At 37.7% G+C, this 13,046-nt stretch overlaps 1 protein-coding gene across 1 annotated transcript; it reads left to right on the top strand.

Annotated features, from left to right (window-relative positions):
• Window positions 1–12,241: 12,241 nt before the first annotated feature.
• Window positions 12,242–13,046, top strand: LOC119765425. Its single transcript, XM_038249230.1, has 2 exons — window positions 12,242–12,511; window positions 12,573–13,046. Exons 1-2 carry the CDS (start codon window positions 12,496–12,498, stop codon window positions 12,917–12,919), a joined length of 363 nt encoding a protein of 120 aa, XP_038105158.1. The 5' UTR covers window positions 12,242–12,495; the 3' UTR covers window positions 12,920–13,046.

Genomic DNA, 13,046 nt, shown 5'->3' with positions numbered 1-13,046 from the left:
CTCCGTGAGCAAAATATGAGTGCGAGCGCGAGCGTGGAGCAAACGCGAGCTGAAAAAATCGGAGCAAACGTGAGCGAGGGCAAACGTGAGCTAGCTCGCGCAGCGCTCCTCCTCACGAATGAGCAAAAAGTTAGCGCTCACGAGCGCGTGAGGAACGCAACACTGGAGCCAACTTTACTATTGTGATAGAGTTTGGGGTTTTGTCAAAATATTCGAGATAAATTTGCTTCTTTTCAAGACATTGTTTCATGTATGCTGGCTGTAGCAACTTTGTTACCTAGCAAAGCAATCCATTTTAACAACCCCGGGTCTTTTGTGGGCTCTGTTGCAAGTTTCTGCTCATTTCTAGGCGCCCGAAGGTTATGTGTGATGAGTCACCCAAAACCTCTTTTACGCAAATGGACTGATGTTTTACTTCCCCATCCAATAGAAGGCCAGGAGGATAAGGCGGGTATCGAACCTGCACCCCATAGGCCCTACAACATTGTTATTTGATATAGGAGAAATAAACCCATTCTCAGCCTATTAAGCGGTCATGTCAGAATAATCCGGAGTGTTGCCTGCAATTCGTCGCCATCGTGCTAACTTGTCGTACGTGCATTTTGGGCCAAATTGAGTTAAGAACGCCATTTTGTGCAGCTCACAATGCCTCACCTTTTGACCTTCACAGATCCCCAAAATTCGATTTCAATCCTGAGATATTCAACAAAAACCGAAAACTCCGTGCATTTTTGTCACTTTACATATGAAAGTAGTTTCAATCTTGTCGTGCTATCTTGTCACTCCATGAAAATTGATGTAAGTGCGACAAAAGGCCAAAAGGATTTCAGGCCAGGAAAGTCAGGATGCGTTTGTCGCACGTACAAGCTAGACTACCGTAAACATTTGTAATTATAACTCGGGACTCCAGCAACCAACTTAAACCAAACTTCGGGACATTGCACAGAATGGTCAGCCAAACAAAACGTGTTTGTTATTGTTTACATTGCGTGCTCTCGTTTTTGTAAATTCAAGGTCAAACATTAAAACGCGTTTTTCTCGGAACGTCAAAATGGCGGGTGCGACAAGATAGCACGACGACGTCGAATTTACTAAAATCAACTACACAACCAGTAGAGAAGCTTGTTTGTGGACATTTCTGTTGAATTTGACTTTTACTAAAAGTTTTTCTATTCCTATCATCTCTATTATCATCTGAGCTCTTTTTTTTCAGCGCTTTTTTGTGTCTGCTTAGTGCTGCCATTTGTGGCGAAACTTTAAGCGAACACTCACGTGCACAAAAAAGCCGCAAAAGTGGCATTTATTAGTTACTTTCAACGAATTAATCTAAATTACCATCTAATCTACGCTTTAGGTTACAGGTGTGCCATTAAAATCCCCCAAATTGGCACATTTTCACGTCTTTATTGCGCATCACATCAGCTCTCCAGTTACCACCTTATTACCTGGACAAAATTGAATTGTCAAAATTGCCAAGTAAATTTCTCCCCAAATCAAATTATTTATGAAAATATGTCCCACTCGCGTACTAGTGCGCACAATAATTTCCACCAAAATAAACAAATTCAATAAAATATTCCCACCACCACGTTTTTCGCTAGATGCCTCCCCTGGAGCGACACAATTGAAACTTTTTCCGCGACGTGCTGGGCAAAAGTGTAGACACTCCCAACCGGCCGGCATCAACTTTACGACCCACGTCGAATCAATCCCACGACCGTTGCGTCAGGTTGACTTCTACGCTCGCTCCATCGAAATGATTATATTTTCCATTCCTTATTTTGTGCTGGGACCTCGGGGCTTGCAGCAGGGGAGGGGGGGGCTCTCATGCCACGACGAGCTCATCAACCAAATTACCATTGGTTAAAAGTTTGGGATTTCTGGGAAAAAATCAACTTTCTGATGACGAAGTGGTTTTTTTTAACAGTTTGGAAATAACAATAACAAAAATGGAGTTATGCTTAATTCTTGATTGACATTTTACAAAAAAAGACGGTTATTTGAAGTAAAATTAGTTACAACATTTTGATTTTAAAAAAAAAAAACTTCAAAATCACCGTCAACAAAGAAAATCTCAAAATCTGGTCAAGGGTCACAAAATCTGGCAGTTCCCACCAACTCCCTTCAACAATATACTGGCACGCATCCATCACACACGTGCACTCAGAGCAGCTGGGACTTTGGGATGACCCAGGTGCGATTACGGCGAGCAAGAGATGAAAAAGAGTTTTGAGAGTTGGAATCCCGGCCACGGTCGGTGGCGAAGCGAGTTTGTCGCGAATTATGCTGTTACCACCTCCAACCGAAGGGGCTGGATAAGGGAGGAGAGTTGGGGTTAAACGCTAGGAGTGGCTTTGCCCATTTTGGCTTTTAGTAGCCCCAGGTGATCAACTTGATTGTGCAGACGAGCACAGCGACATCGACGCAGGAAGAGATTGATGTGTTGAGATTTACTTTTTTTATGGTTCAATTCCCTCTATAGAGTTGGAAATCGACTTTTTTTTTTGCTGGCGTTAGAAAAAATATTTTAGACAGAGACAATGAATTTTATATAAAAATGTATAAGTTCAGCAATTTGAATTTTTGTCATTCTCTCTCAACTCATTCTGCTGTTGTTTTGACTTTGATTTTCGTGGAGATTTTTTTTGGGGAATTTAGTAGGTCTGATTTGACCAAAATTTGACCTCAAAAATAAAGTTTTCAAACCCAAATTTACCACCTGGACAACTGACCATACAAAAGCGTGGACAATCATGAAGCTGGCGTCGGTTGGACTCGCAATCCAAAGGTCGTCAATTCGAAACTTGGAGTGGAAGGTTCCTTGGAGTAAAAATAGGTTTGGGTGCTCTCCCCATTCAAGCCTTTGGACTCCTAGGTTCGAGCAGAAACTGTCGATAGAGACCACAAAAGACCTGGGGATCGTTAAAGTGGATGGTTTGATTTTTTTTAACCAAGTTAAAAAAATATGACTTGATAGGCTCCCACTTTTCAATACTTTGCCATATTTCACCATGACATTTTATTACATTTTCGAACCAACCGTATGGTCAAAAAAAGGTTTGTTGCAAAACAAATATCAGTTTTGGTTCAAAATAAGCAGAGATATGCTAAATTTCGTAAAATAAAAAATCAGGATTTAATTCACATGAAGTAATCACCCACTCAGACAATTGTAATGATGACCCAGTCTAATCTCCGGCTGTCAATATTGAAGAGATCATCGAAGAAGTCACCCCTACCTGCCAATATCACCCCAGTTTACGGCATCTAGACTGATGTTGCAAATTTAACCGTGAGTTTTCAATCTTATCTAGCCTTTAGAGCGCACTAATTAGTTCCAATAGCAATGCCCCAACAATTTTCTGAATGGAATGAATTCCCAACTTGTAGCTAGAAATTGAATTGAATTTCAAAGGTCGAAGCTGAAGTCATTATACAAAGACTTCACCCGTTCCGGAAAGTCATCACGAACAATGAAATCCACATTCCCGTTACACCCCGCTTGATGCTCATCCCTTTTGGAACTCGCTCGATGGAAAATTTTATTTCAAACCAATTACGCCGATAATTGGTTGATCACAGCGCCAATGACACCAGGAAAAAAGCACTAATTACCAGAGACATTTTGCACTGAGAGATTTGGTAGCTTGAAGCGAGACATGTTCGATCGTAAACGCACAGGATAAATATATATCTGGATTTGCTACAAAACAATGTTACCTTATATAACATTTTTTAGAGAAAGCCATTTAGATCATTTTTACCCGTGTGTAAACATGCAATTCTCACCAACACATATAATGCTAGCTCGTCTCTGAGCAACACTTCAGAGACAAGAATATGTTGGTGCTGTCCTTCATAATTCATCAAGCGTCCATGGCGCGGATGTAGCGTGTCGGATCAAAAACCAAGAAGTTTAAAGTTAAATCCTGGTTTTGTCAAGATTTTTTTACGATACAGTCAAACAGCCGTCGATAATGTCGATAACTGTCGGTAACGGGCAAAATTTTTGTACCCCCATATCGCAAAAAATGCATGAGGACAATTTTCATGCAGATTCTGATCTGCGTGCTGAAAAGACAGAATGCGTAACGTGATTTTCGAATGATCCCCACTGCTCCTCACTAATACAACTGCACTACAGCTGTAAACATAAACAAAGTAGAAGCACAGACAAACAGACATGAAAGTCGAGGTCACTAACTTGTCCCAAAACTGTAACGGTCATTTTTCAAAAAATCGAAAAGCATGGTAATTGTTTTCCGGATTCACCACCAGAGGCGCCATTGTGCTCAGCGACCGTTCTTTGAAATGACAGCTTTGAGCTTTCCTTTTTATTTTGTTTTGGTTGCCGACAAGGCGACAACGCGTGGAGTTATTCACCGTAATTTTTTATTTTCGAAAATCTTCGGATCGAAGTCGTTTTTTTGGGGCCTCCCGTCGGATCGATCTTAACGAAGACCATGCACTAGGTTCCGCTGTTGTTTCCGTGAAGCCGTGCCTGTTTATCCGATGGATTGGGCTGCGCTTGTTTATGCAGTGATTGTTTGTCTTAGCGAAAACGAAACTATTGGCACTACGCCCCCCGGGGCATGGCCTTCCTCTAACGTGGGATTTCTGCTCCAGCGCCTCTGACGAGACAGGAGAAACTGGGACCGACGTTTTACTTCACCATCCGATAGAAGCTCAGTGGATAAGGCGGGAATCGAACCCGCGTCTCATAGCATCATCGGGATCGGCAGCCGAAGCCGCTACCCCTGCGCCACGAGACCCACTGTCTTAGTGGGTGGTTCCATAAGTGCAGTTTCTTTGTGGCCGGTGCAGGAGGAGAGCTTGCCACAAGCTGCACAGCCTCGATCTTTTTGGCACGTTTGTTGCTACGTTGATGTTGGCGAAATGGAGGAACCCACCGCACCCATCTGTCGGTGGGTGGAGTTTCCAGCGCCTTTAACGTGTTTTGTTCGCTTGACGCGACCTGGTCCCGAACTTGCCCAGCGACTTGTTCAGGCACCCAAAGGAATATCCTAGCTGCTAGGTCAGATTGTTCTAGAGCATCGCGGTAGACACAATGCGAGCACGGCGTTGGCCGCTCTCCCACCTCGTCAGTATGAGCGTGGCAACGGGCGCGCCGGGGAGAGCTGGGCGTCTTTCCAGGCAAGCAGTCACTACGCATAGAGACACTCAGCCACCCCGCGGCTCCGCTTTCTCAGCGGAACCAAGTGATCGATCTGATCCGGTGTTGTCCAGGGCACGGCATATGTTTTCATTGTGGGAGTATACTTGGCCAGTGACGAAAAGAACCAAGTGATCGATCTGATCCGGTGTTGTCCAGGGCACGGCATATGTTTTCATTGTGGGAGTATACTTGGCCAGTGACGAAAAGAACAAACTGACCTCGCAGCCGCGATTTTCCTTTGTTTATGATTGCCTTTGATGCTTTGGTTATCTGTCAACATATACTCATACATACATACACGTATACTGCTGTCCTTGCTGTCATTAGGGAGACAGAGATTCTAGGTATCGTAGATAGATGTCGTTAGTGGGCAAACAGAATTCAAATTTAAACTGGTCCCACTTTTTGAACCAAAAGTTGTTCGAACTTTCATGTCTGTTTGTCTGTGGTAGAAGGCTTTGTTTAAGCTCAAGCGTGACATATTTTTTGCTGCTGAAGTGACTCATTTTGAAACATTTTGGATCTGATGATATTAAAGTTTACGCTAAAAAAATAAGTTCTTCGTGCTTTTTTTGTTCGTAGACTAAACAATGGGTGGCCATAAGAGTCCTTCTTTGTTTTCAATGTGATGAAAAATTGCGTCAGAAGTGGGGGAATTTTGTGAATCAAAAGAACAACCGGATGGAAGTTACGAGATTATGGATCTTTGAAGTGCAGTGATAATACAGGAGCAAGATTATTCAATGTTATTTGGCAGGTGTCTTTCAAAGTTACTGATAATTCGTCACAAACAATTTGTAAACATTAGTTTTGCGTGAGTCATAGCTAGGCTTAGTGATTTTTCACGCTCGAAAATTGCAAATTTCACGGGGACCTCAATTTCAAAACACAAAATTTCACGCAAATTTCACGGAACGTGAAAAATCTTAAAATAACTCTGAAAATCTTATGTTTGAATCACAGAAACTGCTTTTTATGCTTCATTCAGCGCCGTACCTAGGGGTTGGCGCAGTTGGCGACCGCCAAGGGCGCCAGCCCTTGGGGGGCGCCGAAAATGATGATTGTACAAATTTGTCATGTTATTATAAAATCCTAGAAAGGTATTCAGAACAAAAAGGGCGCCAAATTTTAAAGTAGGACTACAAAATAACTCGATAATCTTGGTCGGAATATTACAAATATTACTTATAACACTTGGGGCGCCAAAATCAACTATTTCAATAATTGTACCAGAATTAAATTTAAAATTAAATTCTCTCAATTCATTTATCAAAGGGGGCGCTCAAGTGGCAAAAATTTCAGGGTTTTATAACAATTCTTTGAAATAGCTAGAGATTTTATATTCCAACTACAGTATATAAAATTCAATTTAAATTTCACCATTTTTTCCAGCATCAGGAACCATCAAGCTTTTTTATGTTTTGAAGTAATTTTTTTATATATAATCAGCTATTTAATTGAAATTTACACATTTCTATTGAAAATCTGAAATAAAAAGAATAAGATATTTCAAGTTTAAAGAAAATGGCATTTGAGACATTTTTATCGTTTTAAATGCAAACTTGTGCGTTGAGATTGGCCTACGTTTTCGAAATACTGAAGTGTTTAAATTGAATATTTCTAACACAAAAAATGCTTTGACTTTTGTTAAATTTCTAGCAAAATATTTTTTTTTTTCAACATAAAAATGTTGGTTTTTTAAGAGCACATAAATTGCTCTAAATATATTATATTCTGCTGCATGTATTCGATTGCTTGTAGCAAGAGTGAAAAAGTAAAATTTGGGTGTCTTCAACAAAGTTGCATAGATTGGCATGCCCACCAACTTTTTAGTCGTAAAAGTAAAATATTATACAATTTCTTGTATAATTTTGATTTGCAGAAACACCATTATCGCGGACCCATTAGAATTCAAACCAAAGCAAAATTCCAACTCCAAAAACAACAATATTTTTTGGGAAAACACAAAGTTCCACTTAATTTTGCTTCTAGGGTCAATAATTTGAAGAATGTTAGTAACATTTTCCTTGAAAATTTTTGTTTTGTTATGTTTTAATGGAATGGATAAAGTTGCTTATCTTTCACATACATTTTTTTTTATTTCATGGATTCCATGTGTTGGGCTATCCAGTGTAATTTTGCCTAAATTTTCACATTTACACAAACGGTTCTAAAAGCTTTGTGTGTAGAGGTTGACTATTCTCGAGATTTTCAATTTCCCGGGAATCGAGAGTTGAATTTGGAAATTTCCCGGAAATTCCCGGGACCTGGTAGTGTTTATAACTATGCCAATAGTGCCAGTAATGTATAAAGAAAAGTTATAAATGTGTTTCTATTTAATGAATTCAGTTACGATTTATTCATGCTTATTTAATGAAACGTTAATTAGTAGCCTCATTATTTTTGGGAACTATGATCTACTTCTTGATTTTTTTCTGAATCTGCAATACAACTTGTTGTATGAACTTGTTATTAGATTTTTGTGAAATAAAAAAAAACTAATATATAATTTCACAGTATCGGGATTTTTAAAATATAATAAATAGCGACTCAAAACAACAATTTTAATATTTTGTTTTTCTTTTTTAAAACTGTAAAAATGCATTGAAGAAATAGTGATCCGGAAAACCCGAATGTTCACATTTGGCGGAATTTACAAAGATGATGCTATGAGACGCGGGTTCGATTCCCGCCTTATCCACTGAGCTTCTATCGGATGGTGAAGTAAAACGTCGGTCCCGGTTTCTCCTGTCTCGTCAGAGGCGCTGGAGCAGAAATCCCACGTTAGAGGAAGGCCATGCCCCGGGGGGCGTAGTGCCAATAGTTTCGTTTCATGCGAGTTCCGAGTTCAAGAAAGTACACGAATTTCATTTATGTAGTCATAACTTGTGACAAGGTTGCCAGATATTCAAAAAAAATTAAATGCGATCCATGGGGCACCAAACCGGATTACATAAAACCTATCAAGCTCAACTCGGACCATCCATTGCTGAGGAAAATTGGCAAGAAATTTGAGCACCATGAAAAGTTGCACGCACTTACATACAGAGTTGTTTTGAAAAAAGTTAATTCCCGGGACCTGGTAGTGTTTATAACTATGCCAATAGTGCCAGTAATGTATAAAGAAAAGTTATAAATGTGTTTCTATTTAATGAATTCAGTTACGATTTATTCATGCTTATTTAATGAAACGTTAATTAGTAGCCTCATTATTTTTGGGAACTATGATCCACTTCTTGATTTTTTTCTGAATCTGCAATACAACTTGTTGTATGAACTTGTTATTAGATTTTTGTGAAATAAAAAAAAACTAATATATAATTTCACAGTATCGGGATTTTTACAATATAATAAATAGCGACTCAAAACAACAATTTTAATATTTTGTTTTTCTTTTTTAAAACTGTAAATATGCATTGAAGAAATAGTGATCCGGAAAACCCGAATGTTCACATTTGGCGGAATTTACAAAGATTTCTAGAGTTTTTTTTTTCTAAGATATAATTTAATATTGAGGTTTAAGCGAAACACAAAATTACTCCATGACATCAAAAAAGGAAATTACCTTGATACAGCGAAATTAAAATAATAAGAATAAAAAAAATGGATTATAAGAATTGCTATGCTTGAAAGAGGATATGAAAATTATACTCTTAGAAATAATAAACAAAAATATAAAAAAAAATAAGACTTTCTTCTTGTGGCTAACTGCTAAGTATGATTTAAGGTTAATTTTGGGGCCCACATTATTTTAAGTTTTCCCAATTATAGTTATTGGAATTTTTAATATGTTAAAATTTACACTTTCTGAATTAGAAGATAAGAGAAGCATTGGTTCATTCGAACTTGAACATCTTACATTGAACACCCAATGTTCTGAACAATTTCGAAATTCAATTTTTTTTTTATTTGTTTATATAATTTTGCTTCGACCAAATTTCCCGGGAATCGAGAGGTCCAAAAATGGTCGATTTACCGGGAATTTCCGCTCGTCACCCTCTATTTGAGTGTGATGGTTTTTATACAAAATTTTAAGAAACTTTAGATGTCCAAAAATAAACACAAAAAATTTCAATGTGTTAAAAAGGTAAAAACTAATTGCCTTTGTTTGAAGCTATGAATTTTCAAAAAACGAATTTTAGGAATTTTATATCAATCAAAAAACACAGTCACAGAGAAGAGAAATATTGTTTTCAAAAATAAATTGAAAAAAAAAATAGTTTCAAATGGAATCCATCCAAAAACAAGTTTGAAAAGGAGTCCATTTTCCAATCAGTTAAACTTTTTTTTCAGGAATGCAGGAAAATGCTGATACAATGAAATTTAAGCTAGGTTAGATCAAATTCTGTTTAAAACGATTAAACAACACTCTGCTATTTTCAGTCAACATTAATCCTAAAGCACCTTTTCGTTACAACCTATCTGTATTGGAAAGATATAAATCGATTGAAATGGTTTAAAAATAATAAAAAAATAATTTGAATATTCTTCAAAGAATTAAATTGTGGTTGGATTTTTTAGCTGTTATATTTATTCAATCAATTACCATTATACTATTAAAACTCTTTGAAGCAATCGCTGAAAATTTAAGTAAACATATCAAAATGATGAAAAATTTGGAGGGGCGCCAAATTGATGCTTCGCCAAGGGCGCCGTGGACCCTAGGTACGGCTCTGGCTTCATTATATATTATTTAAATAAACAAAAAACAATTTCGATACATTTGAACCTGACACAAAAAAAATCTCCTAATTTTCCAAAAAGATTCCACCTGGGTTATGGGTGGGGACCAAAGTGTAGGGCATGCGTATTCTCATTTATTGAACTGCTTTTTTTTTCAATATTCGACTTATAGAGCTAAAAAGTTTTCGCAGATTTGCTTCATTTTGTTGAATTTCATATCAAAGCAAGATTTAACAATCTTGTTCAGCCAAAATTGATTTAATACTTTGTATTTTTTGCGACATTTAGCACATTACAATATTTTTTAAAGGTTTTCGTCACCCTATTCCAAATTTATATTTTGAAAAATTAAGCAAGATTGATATATTTGTAACGAAATAAAAAATTTTATTCCAAATGAAAATAAAAAAATAGTATTGCTTAACTTTTAAGGGAATCATCTACCCAAATAATCAAATATCGTTAAAATAAAACAGGACTCAGAAAAATCTGAATTTTATTAAAAGTTGATTTCAACGATAAAAAAATACCCTTCATCTTAATCGAATAAAACAAAGCTTAATTCTTTAATTTTTTATGCAGCTATACCTTTAAAATAAAACAGTTAAACTTAGTTTCTAAAAAAAACTGAAAAATTCTTCAAATGGTTCATATCAAGCTTTTCAATTGTAAATAAATAAAATTTACTTAAATAGTCTGTCTGGATGAAATATTTATTATTTCATTATTTTGAAGAAAAAAATGATTTGAGAAAACCCGAGCAGACGGTAATAACTTGGGAACAACATTTTTTGATATTTGAAAATACTAGGCCCATAATATTTTATGTTATTTATAACAAGATTTGTTATTCGCCGTTATGTTTTTTTTGTTATTGGATTGTTATTGAAATAACAGACAAATAACATTTTAAATTAATCTTCGAACAAGTCTTCGTTATTATTTTTTGTTATTTTAACAACTAATCCGATCATCTCAATAACAGTTGGAGGTATTTTTCATAACAAAAAATGTTATTCCCAAGTTGTTCTGACTTTCAATCAATATCAGACTAATAACACATTTTGTTAAGATAAAATATACTGCTATTGAACTCTTATGCAAAAATGGATTTTGGAAGAATATTCCATAACACTTTCTGTTATTTTAACAGTATTTGTTATTGAAATGGCATGAATTTAGTTATTACCGTCTGTTCGGGAATGCGAGAATTCCACGCCGTCCACGAAATCGTCAAAAATCACTTATCTTATGTTAGTAATTAAACAAGGGTATTCGCTCGCTTTATTCTACAGCATTCAATAAGATTAATTTTTCTCTTATTTTAGTTTGATAAATAATTTTGAGATAAATGGTTACAGTTTGACAAAAACTTAAAATTTCACGGGATTTCACCGAAAAAGACAATTTTCACGGATTTCACGCTGTCCACGAAATCGTGAAATTTCACTAACCCTAGTCATAGCGCTTATTGAAATATTAGCGACGAATTATGACAATCTCGATTTCATCCCTTTTCTGAAGATTTGTTGACTTCGAATACCTCAAAAGCTCGACTCACTCGACTTTTTTGACAAAACAATCTATAGATCGATTACAATACTTGCCACTTATTGGCATCATTTTTCAAACAGTAAATTGGTTCCGCTTTGACAGTTCTAAATTGAGGCCGCTTTGCGGACCACTATAGAGTTATCTACGTGCGCATGTATTGCGTGTACGTACACGAAAAAGATTGAGGTTAAATTTTGTACCCGCCAGCAAAACAAATGGGGTGCTAGTGTGCGTGAGCTCGGGCTTACATAACTCTATTCTGCACCCAGATTCTGATATACTTTCATGCAGATTTGCAGAAAAAGGATGCGACCGCCGTTTGGATGTATGTTTATTTGGAAATTGATTTCAGTTTTTCAATTGCTTCAAAAAAAAATTTCATCAATAATTGTTTTCTAATTTCCAAATAAAAAAACATGTTATGATCAAAGGATATCGTTTTTTAATTTTAATTTTAAAAATCGTTCAAATTTTCAGTGTCCAACGCCGGTTGCATGCCATGAACTGCAAACTTTTACTCACACGAGGAACTCACATCTCCTGGGAGGTCCGGAGGAGAGACACTCATCGGTCCAACACTGTCAATCACGATCACACCCTAGTCAACGGCATAGACTAAATATATATAGATACGCCACTCCCCTGTTGAGGCTGGCGACACTACCGCCACGCCAAAATTGCACCTGGTGGCAATTCACAGGTACTAATTTTGGATATTTCCGAAGGGAAAAGTTGTTTCCGCCAGTTTCAGTTCAGCGTTCTGAGATATCATAGCAACCTCTGTTTTCAAACTTTGACATATCAATTTCAAATTTTTAAACAAGCAAGTTAAAACATTCCGACAATCCGTGAATCTTGCCGTTTCGCGATTTTTTGTTGGTCGCACCAGCTTTCCGGCGATAATTCGTAATCCTGCTTGTTTGGAGTATCGGGAATCCTGCCGTCGCCGGTACAGATTTGGTAAAACAGACCATATCAAATCGTTGCTCCGGAAGTTCGTTAGTTTAAGGTCTTGTACACTCTGGTCACCAACAGCAGCGGTTTCAAAACCTTCCGGTGGTACCTACCGTTCGGCTTAAAGTATGTTGACTATGACAGGTGAGTAAAAACAAAGTTTTATCAAAAATGCCTCAAATTTAAAAATTCTTTCTGCTCTTAGGACCACATTCAAGAAGTCGCAGTCGGAAAAATTTAGCTGCTGCCACTGGCTCGACCAGACGCACCTTAAAAATAGTCAATCAGAAACGAACATTTCCTCGGCAAATTCTTCGATGGTGCGAAGTCGCCCGGCGAGCTAACGGGAGTCCGCTTCGACCGGTAGACTTGGAGCTTTCCGCCCGAGCGGAGGCTAGGTCACTTTCACTGCCGCTCGTTGCTGGAGGCTGCTTGCGCTTCGCGTACAGCCTTTACATGTTCCGCTCCAGCGTGGCGTCGCGCAGTGACTCCGTTGAGCCTTCTGCCACTGAGTTCGACGAAGAAGGCGTTTCAAGAGAAACGAGAACATGAGGCCAATCTGAAGCACAAGCCGGATGTTGCCAAGCAGCACATATCGCTGCGACACACGAAGCCATCCAAAACTTGCTCCTCTAATGACTATGCCAACTGTCGCTGAGTTGCCAAGAGGTAGTGCATT

The sequence above is a fragment of the Culex quinquefasciatus genome, chromosome 1 (genome assembly GCF_015732765.1).
Source record: "Culex quinquefasciatus strain JHB chromosome 1, VPISU_Cqui_1.0_pri_paternal, whole genome shotgun sequence".
Classification (NCBI taxonomy): Eukaryota; Metazoa; Arthropoda; class Insecta; order Diptera; family Culicidae; genus Culex; species Culex quinquefasciatus.
The sequence above is the reverse complement of the archived record's forward strand: the minus strand, read 5'-3'. Positions and strand labels throughout refer to the sequence as shown.